We start from the raw sequence: 23,955 nt of genomic DNA on the forward strand, positions 1-23,955 counted from the left end.
GCAAAATGTAGTCATTCAAAAGCTACTCGAACTAAATATTTACTGGATGGTAATAAAATCCCTCTGGGGCAATGACAAACCTGAGCAGTCTAGAAAAACACCAACAATTTCCAGGACCTTATGTGGGAATCAGCAGAATCTTTATCTTGGCACCTGGTGTGAACATTTCTAATGCTCACTTTAGCAATCCTTCCCAGAAACTGCTTAAAACTTATGCAATACAGCTTCCAGATCTGGACAAGAAATGAGACTGAAATTGCTTCCTGTTGATGGACCATAAATGTTTGGTATTACTGGTCTAGTATTTTATTGCTGCAGTGTAATGTTTTCAGTGGAAAAGTACACAGAAAAAGGAAACGCAGGGGGAGGATGCAGGAAATTTCAGATGACATTTATCTAATGTTTAAGGCTGCTGCTATCGGCGTCTACAGCTGATTCAGGGACACAGTGGTATCACAAGAGGAAACCTAGAACATGCTGTGAAGGTCTAGATCAGGGTGTCAAACTTGTTTTACATTATGGGCCACATACAGCCAGAAAAAGAAGTACAGTTCCACTGATATGTCTTGTTTTCGCTACATGATAAGAATAAGAATAAGAAATAATTGTTTAAATTTACAGAAAACGTTCTGTTAGTACACGGCGCAGACTGTCCTGTAATTATTACATTTTTGTTTTTCTTTGTTTTTTCTTACTGAGTAAAAATCTGGGTTTTTTGCTTTGGATTTTTTACTTATTTATTTTGATATGCACATGGGGGAGGAAAAGCTATAAAACCACTTTTTCCAAACCCTGGTGGGCCAATTCTGGATCTTGGGCCTTATGTTTGACACCCCTGGACTAGATAGTAATGCCAAGTTTTATATTTGCTCAAACTAAAATATTGCGACAGCTATCAGGTGGATTGCTGTTCAATGTTGTTCGGACAATCATGGTTCTGAGGTGATATAAAGTCAACTTAGCTCTAGATTTTTATCTATGACTGTTTTACATGGTAACAGTGGTATGGAGTAAGTATGTAGTATGGGAGAAACAGAACAAGAAACAAAGCTTCAATATATAAATAATCCAAATCTGGAACCTACATTCTCCAACACTGGATTTGGCCATCAAAAAAAAAAAAACTCCAACAGAACCTTCACCATGCAGTCACCTCATTATCTATAAAATTCAAGCGTGCAAGCATCCTTGAGGTGAAGATCAGACTCTGACCAAGAGAGAGCAATGAGCTCATGAATCAAGCTAGGCTGGATGAAGGGGCCACTGATGATCTACAGCCTGCCGGGCAGTCTGCTGTAGGAAGGAGGGGGGTAGTGCGAGATTACAGGGAAAGGGTGCTGCAGCCTCTGACACAGGCTGTATTTTGGGATGATGACTTCATGAGAAAAGCTTGACAGTGACAGCAACAGATGGATGATGAAATCCATCCGGTCATTCTGCTAAACACAGATACGCGGTGCGCTCAGCCTTCCTGAGCATAGCCGAAATACAAACTACAGATCGTCGATGCTATTTTGTGATTGCAAATGAGTAATGCGTTACTCAACCCCGTAATAAAAATAAGGGCAGGTCCAAATTTTCTTGAACGCCAGCAAAGCGCAGCTCCCTAAAGACAGAATGAATTAGCTGGGCTCCAACTTTAATTTGCACAAAGTGTCTGCTGCATTCGACAAGGAGCCTCGTCGCCAGAAGAGCTGCATCTACATCCCAAACGAACAGTTTGGATTCATTAAATCTGCATTCATAAGATCTCGTTCTCCCTCACACAAAGAACATTATCTAATTACAAATCCAGGGCTGTTAAAGGCCCTTTAAAACAGGAGCTAATTGCTGCGAGAGAGAGGGTGACGTAAGCCATAATTAGAAAGCGAGCAGTCTGTCATTAAGTTTCGCTAGCGGCCACTCTTCGCCCCAGTAGCTAATTACTGGGGTGATCAAACAGGCAGGAATCTTAATGAGCTGGCACTGGATTATAAATTAATTCTAATATGCAATGATGCATAGGTTCCTGGGAACACTTTAGCAATGCAAACATGCTTACAAAACCAACAGGGCCAACCTTGTGCTTCTCTCGAGTACTTCAGCCTTCTTAGGAAGAGCTGCCTGATGTTCTCTGAGATACACTAAACGACTTTTGCTTGATTTACAGTAACTCTGTTTAGTACTGAGCCAGCAGGGGGAGATATCATACTAGAAGGCAAATGAGGAATACTGCCAGAGGGAACCTGTCAAGCCCAAAGGTGTATGTGCTTGCCTGTAAGTCTTCATACTTATGTAATTATATATACACTGCCTGCCTTTGTGTTGTGTAAATACACATTTCGCTGAATTTCTCTTGTTTGTGCCACTGCAAAAGTTCACATGCTAATGTTTGGGAATTTTGGGGGATAATTCCATGGGAGGGATGGGCCGAGATTTATTGCACTGTCGGTGCAAACGAGCGATCCGTCTCTGTCGGGGTGTAAGCCGTCTCCTCTGTTCGGTCTTGGCGGTCCCCGGGTTTCTGCTGTTGGAGCTCGATCGATACAGGAGCCTTTTATGCAGTAATGAGTTCAAGCTGTTTAATGGAAGGACAATACAGTCGTAATTGAAGCTGGAGTGTGAGCGCCAGGGGCAATCCCCGCAGATTAGCTGAGAATATGAATTAATGGGGATGGATTTAGGTGACAGGTGGTTTCAATGTGCCTGGAGTGGGAAGCCGCCAACAAACTGTAAGTAAGGGAGTCTGCTCTGAATCAACACGTGCAATGTCCTGTCTTGTCGCGTTATTCTTTCAGGGTTGTTCATACTAACGGATCAAGCAGAATGTCAACCAAACGATGAAACAAAAAAAAAAAAGGAAAAAGGATCCACTACTTCAATGTGCGTCAAAGTAAAGAAAAGACTGCCAATACATCAATTCACAGGTTTCCATGACTACAGCTAGGGAGAGCATAGTTACGGTGTACATACATAAACACACATACACAAGCTCCATACTTTGAGGGCTTTCTGTGCTGGTTCACTGGAGCCGATTACAATAAGGCCTGGTCCTCCCATGCTGCAGAAGCTCTTCAGGTGCAGGCCTTCGAGCACAGGCACAGTGGAAACAGCATAGTCCTGTAAAACACAATATCATTACAAACGCTTAATAAGCTCAAATAACATGACTTTCATTTCATGATGATAGGACAGGGTCAGGTAATGCTAATCATTTGGGGCTTGTAGCTTTAAATATTTAACAGGCTTTCTCATCACCTGCTAACAGGTTTCCTCAAGTAGTTCTTTACTGATAAGACAGAGCTTTTTATCTGAATGTAGGTGAACGAACGGTTTTAAACAAATGATACAAAAGCACGTTACTACTCAGCAACGATACTTCTCAATCCATTAAACTACAGTACAACAATGAGCTAAAACATCATTCATTATAATATAGGGCTATATGTACATGTGTGTGTAAAGTTTTACTGTAGATTGTAAAAGCTCAGCAGTGATCTGTGTGGTATCATGGGGCCTAAAGTGGCATTGAAATAAAGTATTGTACAGCTCAGTAGCGGAAAAAGCAAGATGGTCTGAGAGATGCTGTTGATCTCAGGGCTCATGGGGAGATTACGCAGCACCTTGTAGGAGCCAGTTCTTAAAGGCTTTTTCTGGCTGTGGGACGTCTGCAAACCAAATGTTGCCATTAAAAGTGTTACAAAAACACACGTTACATAAAGGGTACTTAGAAGAACTGGCAGCGATAACAGTTTTATTAACACCTGGATGCTGGTTGGTTTTCACAGAACCCCTGGAACGTTTCAAATGTTAAGTGTCTTACGTAAGAATCGCTTTAAAGATACTGCTAAACATCCTCATTTGTTAAGACTGTGTGGGAGGGTTTGATTGGATTTATAGCGACATCGTGACTGCCATCGCATTTTTCTTTACACGTTTATAAAACCTGATTGGTGCACAGAAATGCAAAAACTCGGCCCTGCCTGCCAGTGACCATAGCTGTTTAAACTAAGGCAGAGAACTTTAGCGTTCATGCAACCACTTCTAATGAGAAAAAGAATCATACAGGCTTCTAAAGCTCCGACCCCAAGGATAAAAAACAATAAAAATCTGACAGCTATATGGCTTGTTTTTGCAGATGAACAGAACTGTTTTGGAACCTATAGTTTTACATTTACCTTTAGCCTTTAACGGTTGATTTTGGACTAAGAACTCTCATTAAAACATCCGTTGAAAGCCGCCTTCTTTGCAAGGATTAAAGCCTTAAGGCCACGTTGGAGTTGCAGCATATTTAACGGAAATATTGTTTTACCCCTGACTTTGTTTTGTTTTACCCAGCAGAAGGAATCGAGCGATTAAACATTAGATGCAAGGACTCAGGCCTTTATGTGGGAGAGACTTCTTAAGCCGGAGACGGATCCTACTGCGATTCGTAAACCTTGAAGTGAGACCAAGATGCAATTTAAAATCTGATAGGATAAAGAGACTCGAAGCTTATTTTCTAAGACCTTTTGTTCCTGAATACATTTGGATGACCTTATAAATTCAACTTCGCACCTAAGAAAAGAACTTTTCCAACAGACACCCATGTGTTTTCTTAATCACACAATGTGTTTTGAAGGGGTTTTTATAGCGTTCAGCTTCATAAAACTTACAAAGGAAGTGTACATTTTCCATCATTACACCCCATTTTTTCTTTCAACTATATGCTAACAGTTTTCAAGTAAATATTTGTATGGCACCAATAAAACGACACCATAATTCACCCAGTTATTGTGACTTCATCACACGAAAGACCTAAATTACCCCCTTTGCTGATGTCTTCCTAATTTCCAGTGAGAACAACTGAATTGTATAATCTTTTTATCATTCCTTATCCATAAACAGGAAGTTTCTGTGCAAAATTGGAAATGCAAGTCATGCATTCGTCCTTACCAAGATAAATCCTTAAGGGAAGAAAGGCTTGCTTTTCATCTTCACCAGCTGCCATGTTGTTAGCTGAAAACATGACTGACTGAAGAAAAAAGGTAAAGCAAGCTGAGCTGGTCAGCACTTCTTACCCATGGCAGAAAAGAGGCGGTTTAACCTCTATATTACTTCCAAAATAAACGGACCCCATCAATAACACGAATTACTCTGACCTCTGTGCGGACCATAAAGAGATAATCAACATCTGTATGCAGTTGTGGAGTAGGCTACTAAATAACCTGGCAACAAAGTGATCCTTAATTTGAAAATGAAAGGAAAAAACAACAGCGACAGGAGAAATCCATCTGATATAAAACGGAAAGAACAACAATTGACGCTTAAGTGATTTTTCCTACTGTCTTTTGCCAGAGACGCATCATTAAGTCCTGTCTTATCAGAGATAACAGAAAACACAGAGGAATCCATAATGAGGAATTCAAATCAGATACAGATGGGAAGATGGAAGCACTACAGTAAGGCCATTCAGGCTATGGTAATGCGTTCAACTCTTGAACAGTATAACCCACCTCTGAACTTGTGTGTTAGCCAGCTTTTTGGATTTGTCATGACTGTTCAGAGGGAATCCAAAAGTGTTACGAATAGGTCAAGCAGAACATCTTCACTTTAAAAGAACAGCCAGCAGGATAGACAGGTTCAACCTTTGTGACCAACCACTGTGATCCTGTTTGCAGCCTGCTTGTCCAAGTCTTCCCTGAAGCTAATCTCTTGGTTTAGCTTGAAATATTGCTTTTATGTTGTATTTTTTTCCCCATGGATGTAGTAGTGAAAAGCAAGCCATGGCTAACAAATCTGCATGGAAACTGAGTGAATCTCTAGAAGTCCTCTAAAGGCACCGAGTAGTTTAAAGCAGCATTTTTTGATCTAGGAGTATCTTGACAATGTTGTCTGGCCGTAACTATTTGGCCCTAACAAAGCTGCTTGGGACTCCACTTCTGTCTAAGAGGACAAATGTTTCCTCAGCTATATCTCAGAACACTTTATGCACAACCTGATGGAATAAATGAAAACTAAAGGTTTGGGGGGGGAAATTTGACTACAACGTAGCCCACAATTAGCACAATCCAATGTTATTTATCTAAAAGCTCAGTAACACAATAATGAATTAAGTATCTAGAATGAAGCACAATTAATGATGATGGCACTATCGATTTACATCAGCATTTTCTAATTAGGATTTATTTATAACAAACAGAAACAACCTCATACCACGTAACACATTACACCCAACAAGTGGTGTATATTTTCACGTCTTTCTCTGAGAAATTTAATTGGCATAAAGAAATTAATCTCTTATTAAACTTCATCCATCGATTCTCTTCCGCTTATCCAATTTTTAGAGTCACAGCGGGGCTGAAGCCGATCCCAGCTGTCACAGGGCGAGAGGTTGGTACACCCTGGGCAGATCCCTGATCTGTTGCAGTGCAAACACAGAGAGATAGAAAACCATTCGCACTCACATTAACACCTATTGGGCAATTTAGAATCACCAGTTAACCTAACTAGCTGCACGTCTTTGTGCTGCAGGAGGAAGCCGGGAAGTTTCTTTTTACCTGTGATAAAACTTTTGATGGAACTGTGAATGTCCTACAAAAAATGATTGCCCGAAAACTGGGATTACAGTTTTCCAGTAATGTAACACGTAACTGTCCTCAATTTGGACATAGCATCAGCTCTTTGTAAACATCTGGACGGCTAACACAAAGCTAGCGGAATAATGTTAAAGCTGAGTGTATGCAGACCCCAGATACGTCTATATTGTCAGTTGGTAATTATGTGGCAGTGTGATTCAGGCCACTTTGCTGAGAAGCATAAAAATATTGTAAAGGGAAGTGTAAAAAATACTTTCTTCAGAGAGTACTGAGTAATATTTGATACATTGCTTTTTTGAGTAATGACACTGACATGAGAATGCTGAGTATGAGAATAACAGTGTGTCATCACTGCAGTGATGAGTGAATGGAATGATTGAGGTTAATAATGGGACAGGAAGAAAGTGCCTGTGAACTAATTAAGAGGTTTACTCACCCAAATCAGCTTCATTTGTGTCATCAATTACTTTCTTTAATCATTATATACAGAGGTGGCAGAAGTTTGCACCAGCACTCGATTAAAAATGCCTCAAAGGCAGATGAAATCTGGAACTAGGATCAAACTCTTAATTGCTACAGGGACTTTTTACAGCTGCACTAATCAATACTCTCAGAGCGCAGTGGAGCTTAATAATAAAAAGTAGAAAGACCTTTTAAAACTTTATTTATTTTTATTCAGTGTTACACCCTCCTTTATGTATATATTTTGGGATTCAGAACTCATTGAATGCTAATGCTGGCTTACAATAAAAAGGGCTAATGTACCTCCATGTACACTCAGTGGGATGTCCTGAAAGGGTTTTCACATCTCCTAGCAACAACTGGTATTTTTTATGCCCACAAAGTAGCCTCAATGCTGACTGGTACATCGGATGTCCTCAGAGGGATTTGCAAAGTGAATACAGCAAAGGAAGAAGTGAAAGCAGAGATGGAAGACTATATACGATGAAGATATATAATGGCTCAAAAGGAAGGAGTGAGGCAGAGATGGATGGAGAACAAAATGGAATCAGAGAAAAAAAGGGCAGCAGAGCTTAATGAAAAAAAAACAAAAACAAGATGGAGTGATGATACTATTACCCTCCTGGCCTAAAGCCTCCATGATTGATATCATATTTATCTCCTCCTTTCTTGTTTGAGATTTATAATTGCTTGCAGAAGGCTTTAAAGAAAAAGATTATTAAAAAGAATGTTTTCATATTGTCAAGTCAAGTCGGCTTTATTGTCATTTCAACCATATACAGCTAGTACACAGTGAAGCGAAACAACGTTCCTCCAGGACCAAGGTGCTACATGCAACATAAATTTACAACATAAATTAACAGAAAACACTAAACTAGCTAACTAAGAGGCCTAGTTAGCTGGCTAGCAGAGACGAGACAGACTGACCTAACATAAATTACAACATAAATTAACAAAAACTAACTAACTATCTAAGGAAGACTTTTTTTTTTGTTAACAGACAGCAGACAACAAAGTGCATGTGCAAATGTGCAAACAAGAGCAACAAAGTGACAGTGTGACAAAAAAAAACACAACGTAACATAATAATGTTTTGTGATGATGAGTTGAGGTAGTGGAGGAACAGTAAACATTCCTTAGTGCAGCAGAAAAAATTAGGAAGTAAAGAAGTTAGTGCAAAAAGTCCAGTAATAATATTGTGCAAAAGAGCATTTACAGGTTGGTGTGTACGATGGTTTGGTGGTGTAGGTCAGTGTGTTTGCGCTTGTGTTGATTAGTCAGTCCAGTCTCAATGTTTTGAGGTAGTTGAGTTAAGCTGAGTGATAATGTGTGTGTGTGTGTGTGTGTGTGTGTGTGTGTGTGTGTGTGTGTGTGTGTGTGTGTGTGTGTGTGTGTGTGTGTGTGTGTGTGTTTTTATCAATCCAGTCCCATTTTGCTGAGGAGACTGATGGCTTGTGGAAAAAAGCTGCTGCACAGTCTGGATGTGTGTGCCCGAATGCTTCGGTACCTTTTTCCAGATGGCAGGAGTGTGAAGAGTGTGTGAGAGGGGTGTGTCCGATCAGCCACAATGCTGGTGGCTTTGCAAATGCAGTGTGTGGTGTAGATGTCCTCAATAGTGGGGAGAGAGACCCCGATGATCTTCTCTGCTGTTCCCACTATCCGCTGTAGGGTCTTGCGGTCCGATATGGCACAGTTCCCAAACCAGACAGTGATGCAGCCACTCAGGATGCTCTCGATAGTTCCTCTATAGAAGGTGGTCAGGATCGGTGGTGGAAGCTGGGCCTTTCTCAGTCTTCTCAGAAAGAAGAGACACTGTTGGGTTTTCTTGTGCAGGGAGCTGGTGTTGAGGGACCAGCTGAGGTCCTTCTCCAGGTGGACGCCCAGGAATTTGGTGCTGTCGACGATCTCCACAGAGGAGCCGTTGATGCTCAGCGGTGAGTGGTCGCCTCGTGTCCTCCTAAAGTCAACAACCATCTCTTTTGTCTTGTCAACATTCAGAGACAGGTTGTTGTCTTTACACCAGTCCGTTAGCCTCTGCACTTCCTCTCTGTACGCTGACTCGTCGTTCTTGCTAATGAGACCCACCACGGTCGTGTCATCAGCGAACTTAATGATGTGACTTGAACTGTGTGTTGCTACACAGTCATGAGTCAGCAGTGTGAACAGCAGAGGACTGAGCGCACAGCCTTGTGGGGCCCCAGTGCTCAGTGTGGTGGTGCTGGAGGTGCAGTTCCCGATCCGTACTGACTGAGGCCTTCCGGTCAGGAATATATTTAGGAAATATATTTGAGATACTACTTTTACTTCTTATGTAATGGATCAGTTGTGAACTTTTCCAGTGACAAGCCTTTACTTTTGCTTGAAACAATGGATTGAATTAGAATTGTGACTACAGCTTCCCTCACCTACACAGAACATTTGATGCTTTTCAGCCTATTATCTTTAGGTACAATTCATCCTCAGCCACTTCCCTTCTTTCCCGATCATTTGTAGTTGAACAAATGTTGAGCATTCGGGATCTTAAACATTATTCCTGACACTTTGTTTCAGTCCATGACAAAGACTTTTTAAACAAAAAGAGACTTCTATCTTCTTCAGTGGCCACACGTTACAAGCTAAAGAACCAACAGCAGCACAAACAAACAAGTGTAGCCCACATTCACCAACTTATTTGCATTTCCATGCAAGAATGCAGGCACTACTTTGCTACATAAATTCACCTTAAATGCATCTGCTAAGATCTCTGCTCCTCTCTGATTGGTCCGTTTGGAAAGTCCCACGAAGAACTCTCGACCTGTAGAGAGAATCTTTTAAGTATGTGAACAGAAAACCAGCAATACAGCAAGCATGAGAAGCTACAGTAGCAGAATACTCCAGACAGCACACCGTGTACTTTATGCATGCCTGCGAAGGGGGGCCAACTGTGGTTAGTATGGTGGCACATAGGCAGAAAGCCTTGAATGCCTGGCGAGGTATTGAGCAGCACACTGAGCTAAGGGATGGGCTCCTAATGTTGCTGCTGAGCCTTTACACTATAAGCCATTAGCACATGCCTTGCCAACAGGAAATGTTTCTAGCTCTGCCATGTGAAACCAATTTCAGCTGGAAGGAACAACAGCACAGAGCCAGTGTCTAGAAACCCAATTAACTGTACTGTGCATTTTCCTAGTGGTCTGTGAAGCGGAGAAGATACTGACCCACATTTTAACTCACGACTGTAAGTGAACATACAGAAAATCGAATAAAAGACCACCATGCTCTTGCTTGCACCGTGGTCTTACTGTGCAGAATGGCACATGACGGTTTTGTTTGTCGGTGGGATGTACAGCTAGGTTCACTGAGGCACCGGGTCATCGAGGTCACATGGAGGAATGCCTGTGTGGAGGATCTCAAAGCACAGATGCATATTTACAGACACGCAACTGTCTGCTCACAGAGTATGAACTAGAGGCTACCCTCTGCCATTTCACTACATTTCTAACAAGTAGAGTAGTCCTCATACAACCTAAACACAGCAAATCACCAAGTTCTATGTGTTGTTAGTATGCCTGTGAAGGTTCAAAGTCATCCAGGTCATCATAGTAGAAGATACTGAAGGTCTGGAACTGAAGGACCTTAGAACTGAAGAAGCTTCTCGGATGAGAGGTGAAACATCTTCAAGCAACTTAAAGAAGTCCAGGCACTTTTCTTTCCAAGCTCCTTAGACTATGTGTTGTTAGCTACAGAGTTTCTCCTCATCCCTTAAGATATTTATTCCAACAGTCATGACTTCAAATTTGCATGATATGAGACATTTCATGCTTTCAAAGACTTTGTTTTAAATATAAAGATAAAGGCCTCACTGTCAAATTTGTGTTTGTAATTATTTTAAACACTTTTTAAATACTTAATTGCACCGTATAGTAAAATGTAGGTGGCCTTAAAAAGGTAACTTAAACAAAATGGTGAATGGCTGAAAAGCATGTCCAGCATGTAAAAGGCACTATTTGTTTCCAGATGATAGCATTATACTATATTTCTGGAAACAAAAGGATCACATGACTCCTCTTTACCTCTCTCTGTGACACAACAGGTTGGCCTCTGGTCATACACATTAATCTGTAGCAAAACAGCCATTCCTGAACCTCGATGAATTCAAACTACAAACTAAGGACTTGGGTTTCTTTGTGAAGTTTTTTTTTTAACCTGTACAGGTCTAAGTAAAAAAGTAACTTCCTCAAACTGCTCAGTGAACCATTTGACTGCATGACCCCCAGTTATTTAAAATGCAATTCATGAATGAACTGCAAGAGATTAAATATCAGGATGCTGATATTTACAGTGGATGAAATAAGTATTAGATCTCCTGCTGAATTTGTACATTTATAGTCGCAGACTGGAGAAACACTGCGGTGCAAGTCTCGGACGACAGTACACCTAAAGCTGGGCAGACACTGTGCGATTTTTTTCAGTCACGTTATTCAGCTCCTGCTCAAACTGCACGATTGACTCGCAGGGGTTAGAAGTTGGTAGGTCACGATGCAGGGTTTGACACTATACGACCCGATGCTCTGATGCGACCTGAGTGCTCACACTGTGCCTCCATAAAATGAAGGTTATAACAGAAAATCTGTCGCTCGCTCTCGCTCTCTCTCTCTCTCTCTCTCTCTCTCTTTCACTCACACAGACACACCACCACCAACTTTGCTAAATTGCTAATGAAAAACATTGATCAGGCAGCTGTGATTGAGCAGCAGTGTAGATCCAACTATTTTCACGGTTGTTGTGGTCGTGATAATTTTGTGATGCCACATCGAAAAGGCTCGGATGAGCTTTCCGAAGTTCTACAAGTTGTGCCTCCATCGCTTGTGTCCAGATCACACGCTGCACAGCCGTGCTGCTCCGTCTTTTTCACAGACGTTTACGTGTTTGCGCGTGAGCAGTGTGAGCGGCTGTGTCACCACAGCCGCTTCTCGTTACCCCACGTATACTAAACGATGCACGATGAAGGCCAAAATCGGGCCGATCACCAAATCGGTTACACGACTCAAAAATCGTCTCAAAATGGGCCAAAAATCGCACAGTGTGAGCCCAGCATTAGAGCAGCAATGTTTGTTCGCTCAGAGAAAGAAAAAAAGGCTGCAAAAGTACGGGGAGGAATGGGAAAAGGAAAACACCTGGCTGGGAAAGTGCACGATAACACATATAAAGCGCACTGCACTGTGTGCCAGCGCACTTTTTCCATAGGCATGCTTCTATTGGTGGGCACATGAAGAACATGAGGGGCATGAAAGCTCGGGGAACCCTTTACCAATTTTTTGTCCGCCAGGCCACAGCAGAAGCAGATATGGTATGTAAACATTGGTTTGTTTTTTTTAAACCCTCTGGTTAAGGATATGGGCATGTGCAGTGAATATCAGCGCTATGTGGCCAGAAGTGTGATAATATAATTTATTTTGTGTAATAAACAACTGCAAGGATAGATGATTACAACAAATAGATGACTAATACATAAAAGTAATACATATTTTAATAATGATGATGAGTTATGATGCGTAATCATGGGAACAAGTGGGTTTACAAACAGGAGCAGCTGATTAGCATTAGAAAAGCTGAAATAATACCTCAGCTGAAGCCAACTGTACTAAATGCATATGTGCACTGTTACAAGAATATTTTTCGTTCTATTGTTTTCTATTAATTTATATAATTTTAAGTTAAGCAGGACAGAGTTCTTTTAAAGAAAGATTTACTTATATTCTCAAAAGTTAAGCATGACAGGCTTCTGTTTAAGAAAGAGACCTGTTTTACTGTGTTAATGTTGTCATTTTGAGCTAAAAATAAATGGCTAAATGATCATTTGTTTCCCATATGGCCATATCACAAAGAATATGCATCTGCTTAAATCAAATTCAAGTCAAATGGTTAAAAAAATAATTTCACACACAAAAAAAAGAGCTACAAAATTCACCACACTGGGAAGGGTGAACTGGGTTGCCCGGCCCTGGCCACGAGGTGTCCCTTATTTATTTTTCAGGGAGTTGGCAACCCTAGTTGCAAGCAAATATATCTGAACTCTCACCTAGAACATAAGCCTACCTACAGTGTGTGCAGGTGTATGTGTGTATGTGTGTGTGTGGCTCGACCTCACACAAACTTTGTCTTATGAGAAGAGAGGCCAATTCTCATGTGCATAATAACCAGTGTTGGGACTAACGCGTTATTAAGTAACGCGTTACAGTAACTACATTATTATTGTGGTAACGAGCACGGTAACTAGTTATTATGCTAAAATCAGGAACGCGTTACTCGTTACTGGGATTTAGATAGGGTCGTTACTCGTTACTTCGTGTGGTGGCATCGCGGAGCTTCCACAGATTCAGTAACATTAGCAAGTGGTGGAGGCAGCAGGTGGATGAAGGAAAAGGGAGGCAGAAGGAAAAGAGACCCGAGGCGGCCGCCGGTCCAAGTGTGAACTGAACTTCAGGTAAGAAGTTATGACCTGCAGTCTCTCTGGGTCAGATATGAACCAAGTTTAGGTGGAGTTTATTTTCGTTATTCTGACTTTTTCCGTACTGCGTACTAGCTAGCATGACGGAGTTTCTATACAGCTGGGTGGGTGCTATGATGTTAATGATGTTGAACTTTATTTTGTTCATAAGTTATTAGAGTTGCCAACCGTCCCGTCTGGTATTCAGAGAAAATATTAAGCGTTTCTTATTGAGGTGAAAAGGATCAGTTTGTCCCGTAATTCAGCTACAATGGAAAAGACACAAAGCTGGAGTTATTCTGTGTCTTTGCTGCACAGCTGCCTCTTCTTCTTTCATTCTCCCCCCTCCCTCTCCCGTTTCTACTTCAGTCATGAAAACTGATCAATGATCAGCTGATCGGCTCTCTTGTTTGTTTATCGCTCACTTTGCGCCGAAAGAGGAAACCAGCGGATGTCGCGCTAAACAACAGCAGCACGTTTAAGCTTGATCAGCTGTTGTTAGAATTTATTTAATATTAATTTCTAGTATCAGCTGATGTTTGCTGGAGCCACAGCTGTAAAGCTGCTGGTCATGATATGGTTTGGTTATCTGGTGAGAGGGAAACATGAAGATGAAACCAGATGTCCTTACTGAATCATCAGAGCTGAACAGGTGATGGAGAAACAGGTTTACCTTTTAGGTGACATGAATGAGTTGAAGGGAAGTTATGAACTGTTTCTGAGAGACAAATAACCCCAGGATCCTTTTTTAGGTAGCTGACAGCTGGTAACTGTGCAGGTGCGGGTCTAGCAAAGTGTGGCCAGGTGGGCATGTAGGGCATTAACAGGGAGAGGGGGGCACAAAGAAATACTTTTCTTTCTTATTCTCATTTAAAATGTCTAGCTTTTAAAAAATAATTATCTGAATCCTACAACAAACAATTGATAGATTGATGCATATATACCATCAAAACAGTGTACATCACTGTCACAACAGTGTTTATTTTCATTCAAGGGCTTTATGATTTTTCCTATAATGGTGGGCCGGTCTCTAGTCAAAATGCCCGGGCCAATTTTCTGTCCCAGTCCAGCCCTGTATGCAGCTCATCTGCAGTCTGGTGTTGCCTACATCTTCCTATTCAGAAGGCAGAATTTCTGAGTTCTGAGTACAATCGAAAGCACCACGACTGCAGTTTTTGTGTTGGATGTATGTGTTGGATGGCGCACATGACTGTGACGTAGGCTAGAATCATGGCAGCAGTCAATGACGGTCCAGGCGTGGGATTTCTCTCGTGGAAATATGCACATTATCTTTTCCTTTCTATTGGTAGGTGGCACAGTGCACTTGTGGCAAGTAAGCAAGCTAGAAGACTGGCAAAGTTATGGAAGCAACACATTAACAAGAGAATTCTGAGTAAAACCAAAGTTACTTTCCCTAGTAACTAGTTACTTTGAAAGTAACGAGTAACTTGAAGTAACTGAGTTACTTTTGAGAGAAGTAACTAGTAATGTAACTAAGTTACTATTTTAAAGTAACTTACCCAATACTGATAATAACCTAACTGAAACTATATCTGTAATATGTTGAATAAATGTTTTAATCAAGAACCTCTACTAAAAGCTTAATCAAAAGATATAAATGAATAAAAGACAATAATGAATAACCTGGTTATTCAAATAGCATCCTCCCAACAGCTCCTCAAAGTAACTCACACTTAGACTCTGCTTTAGTTTCACTTTCACAAACACGCTCTGCAAAAGCCTGCGCTTCTTGTCTACTTTGGCACAGAGCGTACTCAGAGTTAGGCCTTTCTTTTATAATGCAATGTAATCTGCATATAAACATTTAAGATTATAGATTCAATTCAACAGTTTAAAGTGGTTATCACTGCACCTGTAATAAAGGCTAATTGGGTGCCAATATGTTTAAACATCTGAATGCAATAACAATACTGCAGATTGTATTATTAATGCAATGGTAATGATGATGATTATGACCAATAGCAGCAAAATATTTTTCTAATCCCCACAATATATTAATATCTTGGCTGGTTCAGATCTATGAAGTGGTGTTATTGATGTTGTGGGACTCAAAAATAAGAGGGAAGTCTCAGTTTGCTGGTTTGGAATGACCAGACAAAGGTTAATGAATAATCAATAAAATACAGTGATTGAAGAGGCAGAGTGACGTACCCGTAAAAAGGACATCTCCTCCATCCAGTGTCGCATTCTCATCAGTCATTTCCACAATGTTCAGATTTAAATCCTTCAGAGCCCCTTTCATTGCCTCCGTCTGGCAGAAAAACAAGGACACAAACAGAATTAAAGTTAAAACATGTGTGCACATAAAAAAAATAAACAGAACTGTGATGACTTACAGTAAACTACTTCAGCATTTCCTAATATTATGATATGATCCAGGATCTAAATACTGGTTCACGAGATTGTTTGTAATGAAAAAAACTCTTTTATCCCCAACAGATTATGGTGACATTACAGTGAGCCATGAAATGATGTCATTTTGTAAGAAGTGCGTTAAAACTTTTACAAGGCAGAAGTTGTGGAAAAATAGGTACGGTGAATGACCAGCACAAATTTAGCACAAATACTTCCTGCTGTCCTTCTGTTCTGGGTCATCTGTCTTTAATACGCTTAAAAGGAAGGGAATGTAAGGATGGCTGCCACCTGGTGATTATTAGCATATATAATGGAATACATCTCCCTCATGGAATATTACAGGAAATCCACACTTCACCTGTATGTCCCCTCTGCTGAACTCAAAACCTGGGGGAAAGAGCTGGTCTGTTTTTGGCTCAACCTTCAGCTAATCTCCTCTCTTGTCTGACCGCCCAGTGCGATTTTACTGTCTTGTTTTTTGGGGTTCCTGCGGGAGTAGTTTCCAAGGCCAGTCATGTTAGCAGGAGCATCAGTGTTTCCACAGGCCCTATCTCACTATGACCTCAGCCTGGCCACTATAATGCCTTTGCTTCTCTTCAACTGCAGAAGGCCAAAGCATGAGGTCATCCAGGTAGACTGCCATGTGCTTCCAGATAACACTGGGGAGGCCTGCAAATACACAGATTTACCTTCTCACCTGCGCATACATCGGCAGTGGTGCACAAAGGCATCCAAAGCAGGTGTACTGGAATCGCTAGCACCTAGCAGGACATTTGGACAACTAAGTGGCTTTATGGCCCAGTGATTCACAACCCGAATGGCAAACTTCCAATCCACTCACTTTCCAGAAGTAAAACTGTGGAATCCTCCGTGTTTCGTCTATATTGCATGTTCATCTCAGTTAACCAGGAGGAACACAGCGTTCTTCCAAGAAACTGGGGTTCACAAATTCATTAGTGGTTTCTTAAAAGCTCTGACAGCAAAAGCGTGCAGTACATAAAGAGCTGTATAGGTAACAGTTAATCCCATTCATTTTTCTTTGTGCGTTGCCAAGCCACACTCTGCTTTCTATTTAATTAGGTTTGTAGATAGGTTATGTGAGAAATAAAAGGTTGAGTCAGGTCCCGAGGAACGATCCAGATGGGTGAGAGACATCTTGTGCTTTTGATGTTTATTCAGTTCATGTGTTATGCTGCCTTTGTGTGTCATGGCGTTGGAGTCTTGGCATGTCCTGGCAAAGTTTTTCCTTGTGCCATCACCAATTCATCACACATAATAAAACTTCAGTCAAATGAGTCAATTCAGACACTGATTGATATGGTTGGAAAAAACCCTGTTAGTGATGCCAGGTCTGCACACCAAAGCTGAAAAGAAGTGACTATTTATATATGTAAGCAGGCATACTTTTTACCTACTGGGCCTCACATACCAGCCAGTGTTTCCTTCTTATATAAGGCATCCCACTACCTCAGTACTCTGGCATTTCCTCTGGAATCACTGGAGATGATGTGACCTGACCCAAAGGGTCCCCAATCACCACATGAACCATAATGGCCCCCATGAAGTGAAAGCATCTGCCCTGTGGGCTGTGCTGTTCTGTGTGTGGCACATGTGGACATAGAAGCTCACATGACTGAATTACATTTCAGTACAAATGGAAAACAAGAATAAAAAGTGGTTTTGTAGAAAAATCTGACTTCAAAAATATAATGAATTAGTAACATGTCACCACAGATATATTCCTACCCAAAGATGGCAGGCTACAGACATGTTTTCCTTTAAATCAGTGGCGTAGGTACAAATGTTTTCTGTATTTGGAGACTTTGGCCAATCACAGATCTTCACAGTCAAGATTAGGGGAGTATTACCAAGTCAAGAAGGGAAACAACTCTATGTAGGAGCAGATTAAAAAGGGGACTGCCGTCTGGGACAATGGGGTTTGAATCGTGAGGTTCTCTGATGGGAGAAGCAGGCTTGCTTACAAGTCCAGAGTGACTTGGGAGATATGGCTTTCAGAATATCTGCAGGTGGAGAGCATCACAGAGCCCACACTACAGATTGGCCCCTGGCAACATAAAAAAATTGAACAGGTAAAACTGGGATGCTCTGGATTTTAGCCACTAGTTTGGGGCAAAATGCTTATACTTTTGACGAAATGCTTTTCATAACATTCAGATACAAAGAAAAGTGTAGTTAACACTCCAAACATGTTGTTGCAACTCATTTAAATCAATCAATCAATCACTCATATTCTACAAATAATAATAAATATTTCAGGTCCTTTGGATTCAGTCTTGCTTGGGTTAGAAGTACCGTTCTCAAAAGAAGCACTACAGTGACAATAAACACATGCACCTGTTTGTGTGTGTTTGTGTGAACTAGGGCTGCCACGATTAGTCGACTAGTCACGATTACGTCGACTATCAAAATCGTCGACGACTGATTTAATAGTCGACGCGTCGTTTGAAGCTTTGTAAGATCACAAAAGACGCAGGAATAAGTAGCAGGATTTAAGAGTGTAATAACGGACTGAAACAGAAGATGGCAGCACTGCATGTACAAGGATGCCAGCTGCCGTTAAACCCCGAAGAAGAAGAAGTAGCTCCGTCCCAGAATTCATAGCGCAGCCCAGCTCTGTTGTCAACAATGGCGGCAGCTAGTTAGTTTTTATATTACTCTTATTATTCTTTCCTGGTCACAAAATAAACGTTTAACATATTTTCAGGCGAGAATGTAGCTGTGTAAACCTCAAATATCTGCTCAGTTTATCAAGACCACATATTTTCAAAAGCGCTCCGACGTTTTCGGAGACGTCTGTTACCCACTAGCTCGATAGCTAGCCGGGGGCTAGGCTAACTAGAGCCGTGAGAACACCGGACTCCTGGCAAATCGTTTTCAAACCCACTGCCGTCACTTAGCTTAAAATGTTATTGTTTGGCTTTTTTTTAGTATTTTATTTGTTCCTGAGTAAATCGGTTTGGCTGAGATTAAAGTTATAGTTTTTACACAGCTGAATAAACGTCAAGCAGACAGCTGATTATCAGAAGTGTGAGATGCTCGAGAATTTACTCCGGTGTCCTGTTATATTTTAGATAGCAAGGAGTTTATTAAACTTCACCGAAACAATCTGCAAACTTCATTAAACTTTAATAAACTATCATCTTGTCTTTATTTTTAATTAGCACTTAACTTAAACACTTAAAGCTGTAAGCTAATGATAGTTATATAAGAGCAGATGCTGCTGGTGCAATAAGCTGTACGCTGTATGTCCAATGGATGATGATGTGATTAGTCGACTAATCGCAAAAATAATCGGTGACTAGTCGACTATCAAAATAATCGTTTATGGCAGCCCTAGTGTGAACGTGCATTCATATCTTTGTGGGGACCAAAATCCCGGTCCCCACAATTTGAAGGCATTTTTGAGACTCAAAATGTGGATTTAGCATCAGGGTTACAATTAGGTTATGGTTAGGTTGAGGGTTAGACATTCATTTTTGATGGTTAGAGTTAGGGTAAGGGGCTAGAGGAAGCATTATGTCAGTTAGATGTCCCCACCAGATATGAAATACCTGACATGTGTGTGTTTGTGTGTGTATAGATTTTCTATGAGCTTTGGTATTTCAAAACACCTCTCTGTTGGCAGCGGCAGGAAGTTTTTCTTGGCTCATGTGCGGCCCGCTTTCACATCTCCATCTGTCTTCTGCTTATTGTTGATGGCCGGTTTTGAGGTTCCCTTCAGCCTGTTGTAACAAATTCATTTGCGTAATATATTTGTGTATATATCTGTGCATAACCAGGAGTATAAAATCCCTTTTTCTGCTCTCATAAAGACTGATAGGAGCAGCGAGGATTCTGTTTTGATATGGTAACCTGCAATTTATGTCTCGAGGCTTTATTTTTATACATCGCAGCTGTATTCTGAGACGTTAGAACTTAAAACACGTGTGGTACACATGATTACATTATACTAAGCGGTTTCTAAATCTTAAATCTCTGTGTCTGCTGTAGGTCTACTGGAACACAGCTAAATTATTCACCTTGTAATTTTGCTTGTGTTTCTTTAGATAGTGGCATGAGGTGTTTCTTTTTGAGATCTTTGAACCTGCTTCACTTTGTCACACAGGTTCTGATTAAGTGATTTCTGGATTCAACAGGTCTGCCAGTAATCAGACCTGAGTGTTTAGTGAAACTGAACCCAGCTTTCCAAAAAACATGGATAATCACAGTTAATTCATGATTTAACAAGAGGGGCAAATACTTTTTCACACAGGACCAGGATGTTCTGGATAACTTTTCTCCCTTAATCAATTAAATCATCATTTAAAAACTGCATTCTGTATTTACTTGGGTTATCCTTGTCTAATATTAAAATGTCTTTGATGACCTAAAACATGCAAGTGTGACAAAATATTAGGAAATCAGGAAGGGGGCAAACACTTTTCACACCACTGTTGTTCAGCGCTTAACTCAGTATGAAGCCCCGCCAAAAAAAGGTTTACTGCCACTGTACACACAGCAAAATCATAATTGATATCTGGTGTGCCATTTCTTGCCACGCTGGCTCTCCCTTTGAGACAGATGTCGATTCGGCTCTGTGACCAGCCGGTTGAAAGGCGTAACAATAATGCCGTCCCCATTCCTTTTCTGTACCTTTCACACAGACCGTCGAGGCAGAATAAAGGTGCAACAGTCCCGCCTTAAACGGGCTCTGTGAAAGGGGCTTCTGTCTCTCACATTCCCTCTATTCTCTTTAAGCCCTCGTGGCAGGGTCAAGAATGCTCCTACAGTGACTTCTCATGCAGAGTGGCCTATTATCTCTCACTGTGAGGGACATCCAATACCCGTCCTGCCTAGGTGCCAACTCGCTTTGCCAGTCCTCCTTCTCCTCTCCCTCCCGCAAACCATCCTGTGTTCCTTATTCTCTCCTCACCCCTTCCCCCTTCCTCCTACTCCCCGTTGCCCACCAGAGTGCTTGGCCAGGCGGCATGCTGTTAGCCAGCACCCTGCTTTGAATGAAAAAGGCCTTTTAAAATTCATTAGAGGCTGAAGGCTCCGAGGCCAGTCGGTCTGCCTGCCACATTCCTGCCGTTCCTGCACAGGACAGGGGAGACGGAGCAGAGAGAACAGCCCTTTATTTGAGGCTTTTTATGGACCAATTCTCCCTTCTCTCGCCCCTGGTACCCGTGGATATCGCATTCTGCTAAAAAGGACCATCAGTCTGATAGAGCGCAGTGCATTTGGAAAGGGAATTGAGTACATAACAATAGCATTCCTGAGGGTCATCCTAGCCTCCCTACACCAGGCAACAGAGTCCCACGCTCCAGTATAATAGGGATACAGCATTCCTGAGAGTCTAACACACAAGGAGGTGGAGTGACAGTCAACTGGTATTGTTTGTCAGTTTATAACGCACATAAAAAAGTTGGCATGTAGTGCCAGGTGGTTTGTGGTTTGGCTACGAACTATTATTTTTCTGATATCTTGGTTTGGATGAATTTGACATAGTTGAAGATTCCGTTAAAACAGTTAAAAATAACATAAATGGAAAAATATTTATCTTCATTCTTCTACCTCTGACTGCTTAGGAGAGGCATAACAAGCACAACACCAAACTATGCTAAACACTACACTGGCAATCTTCCAAACTGGCAAAATAATCAGCAAAAACACATACATACACTCAGTTTGTCTCTTGTGGTCAGACAATTTATGATCAATATCAAGCTGTTGTTGCTTGTCTGCGGTTAGTCAAAATCAAAAATGGTGAAGATTATGAAACATGGTGGAAAATGGGTAAAAGAATCCATAAAAAACATAAGTGTTCGATGTGGATCATTTTTCATTAAAGTCCAAAATACAACACTGGTGGAGGATATTCTTGTAGTTTAACTCTGTTTGGGTGACCACAATCTCAGAGAAGATATACAGAGACGATGAAAGTTATTACCCCTCCTACTGAATTTAGAGTTGTCAGAAATTTCACAAATGCTGTTTTTAGAAGAGGAAATGTTTTTCATCAAACTGTTTCTAAATATACCAGTTTTCTTTAGAAAATAACAGAATTAATTAAAAAAAAACAAAAATTACCAGGGTCAATATTATTAGCCCCCTGAAAAACCTTTTAATTGAACCCTAGCAGAAACCACTGCTATGCAATCATATGTTTTAACTTTGTAAAAAAGTTAAAACTGAGGGTTATCTTCGAATTTCCAAAGGTTTGAGCTGCCACGTTAGAAAGCATTATGGCATAATCAAAATAAATCATAGGACGCGTTTCCAATATATATATATATATATATATATATATATATATATATATATATATATATATATATATATATATATATATATATATATATATATATATATATATATAATCACTGGGTGTCTTTCCTTTTGTTATATTTTTTTAAGAGTTCAAAATATGTTAATTACATAAATAAAATGTAATTTTCTCTGTAGCACTTCATGGATTTCACAAGCAATAGACCTTAGTGGTTCACACAAAGCATAAAGGTAAAAAACAATATATACAGTGTTATCTTCATTTTAGATGTCAAAAAGTATTTGCGGCTCCCAGTGTTTTCTTTTGCGTGGAAATCGCGTCTTAATGGCTCTTTGGGTGTTAAAGGTTGCTGACCCCTGGTCTAGACTGTCATTTTGTTTTCCAACATGACATTGACTCAAAACATATATCACTCCTGGTGAAGAACTACCTCCAGAAACCCAAAGTGAATTGACTGACTTGCACAAAGCCCTGACTTGAATCCCATTTTAAAATCTGAGAACTGAAGACCAAGGTCCATTCCAGTAGACCACCAAACCTAGAGAATGGCTTGGATTGCTTGCTGGAATTGTGACATAACTGACTGTTAGGTTTTGTTTGTTATTAAATAATTTTGTTTCTGTGTGCAAATTAAAATAATGTAAGCATCCAAAATATGTTGCAAAATCCTCGCTCCGTTTAACAGCACTTGGGAAACACTTAAAGAATTACATTTTCATAGTTGGAGTTAATAAGTCTGACCTCATCAATAGCTGGCATTTTATCAGGTAAACTAAAAACAGGTGCCAGCTGCAAAGTTATCGAGAGTGGACAGTACAGCTAAATCACTGAAAAGTTCCACAGAGCTTAGGGAATCTGCAGACTCAGATGATTACGATGTAATTTAATCCATCAATACAATAGGAGCAGCCTTAACATTTCTCTTGGAACCTGAAAGGATTCATAATAATAAACAACCAGTCTCTAATTCAAATAGCTCAATACAAAAAGTCAATAAAGAAAAATGAGGATTGCTTGCAGTGACATATGAACGCGCGTTTGAACAGGGAGCCTTATGCGTCACAGCTGAAAATTTGGCTGGACATCCGGGACGCAGATGACGATCGTGGCAGATAGCAAATGCCAAACACAGAGAGATGTTCAAAGACAACAGAGCACAAAATGGGACTAATGACTGCCTTTTAGTCCAAACGACTAGACAAAACTGACAAAAGGAGACATACAGAGCATCACAGATGGGTGCATACATGGGAAAATGTGCCCACTCTGATGCTGCAAAAGTGGTCAAATGGCACATTCTTAAAGGAAGCTAACGTTGAGGGCTAACAACAGCATGAAATGACAAAAACTCATTTCTTGTGCAGCCACAAGAAAACAAATCCTCTGTGGCCTGTCTCTGCATTACCTAAACAAATCCTTGATGTATGTTGGAACATACCTGTGGTTAACCAAGCCATGACATCTTCTCTCTTTTTTTGCAACCCACTCTCCTTTAGCTTTAGGATTACATAAATGCTAAAAAAAAAAAAGTAGGTCAACACAAAGGCTTGCACATTTAACAATAGCAGATCACGAGACCCTTGCCCTACATCCACCACAAGGTTCTGGCAGCCTGCCTTATTAAAAAAGCATCTGCAGCCAAACCTACTCCACTGTCAGATAGCTTTTACTTGGGTCTGCCAAAATGTCAGAGCTCTGAGGAAGAAAGCGACACACTGTAGTCGGGCATGGGCTGAGATTGGTGTAAAAAAGAAAAAGTAAATTGAAAAGGTGGGACCTTAAAGCTAGGCCAACATTACAAA

General features: G+C 40.7%; 1 protein-coding gene across 4 annotated transcripts in view; it reads right to left on the reverse strand.

Moving 5' to 3' along the window:
- The window catches only part of ddah1 (dimethylarginine dimethylaminohydrolase 1), an 83,118-nt gene that overhangs the window by 8,372 nt on the left and 50,791 nt on the right, over window positions 1–23,955 (reverse strand). For all 4 annotated transcript variants that reach the window (XM_082509834.1, XM_082509837.1, XM_082509835.1 and 1 more), the window contains 3 exons: window positions 15,661–15,760; window positions 9,740–9,813; window positions 2,980–3,099 (listed from right to left, as the gene is read on the reverse strand). In XM_082509834.1, the coding sequence (XP_082365960.1) occupies window positions 2,980–3,099; window positions 9,740–9,813; window positions 15,661–15,760 (294 nt within the window). The remainder of the gene's footprint in view (window positions 1–2,979; window positions 3,100–9,739; window positions 9,814–15,660; window positions 15,761–23,955) is intronic.

The sequence above is a fragment of the Aulonocara stuartgranti genome (genome assembly GCF_965226115.1).
Source record: "Aulonocara stuartgranti genome assembly, chromosome: 17".
In the NCBI taxonomy this organism is placed as follows: Eukaryota; Metazoa; Chordata; class Actinopteri; order Cichliformes; family Cichlidae; genus Aulonocara; species Aulonocara stuartgranti.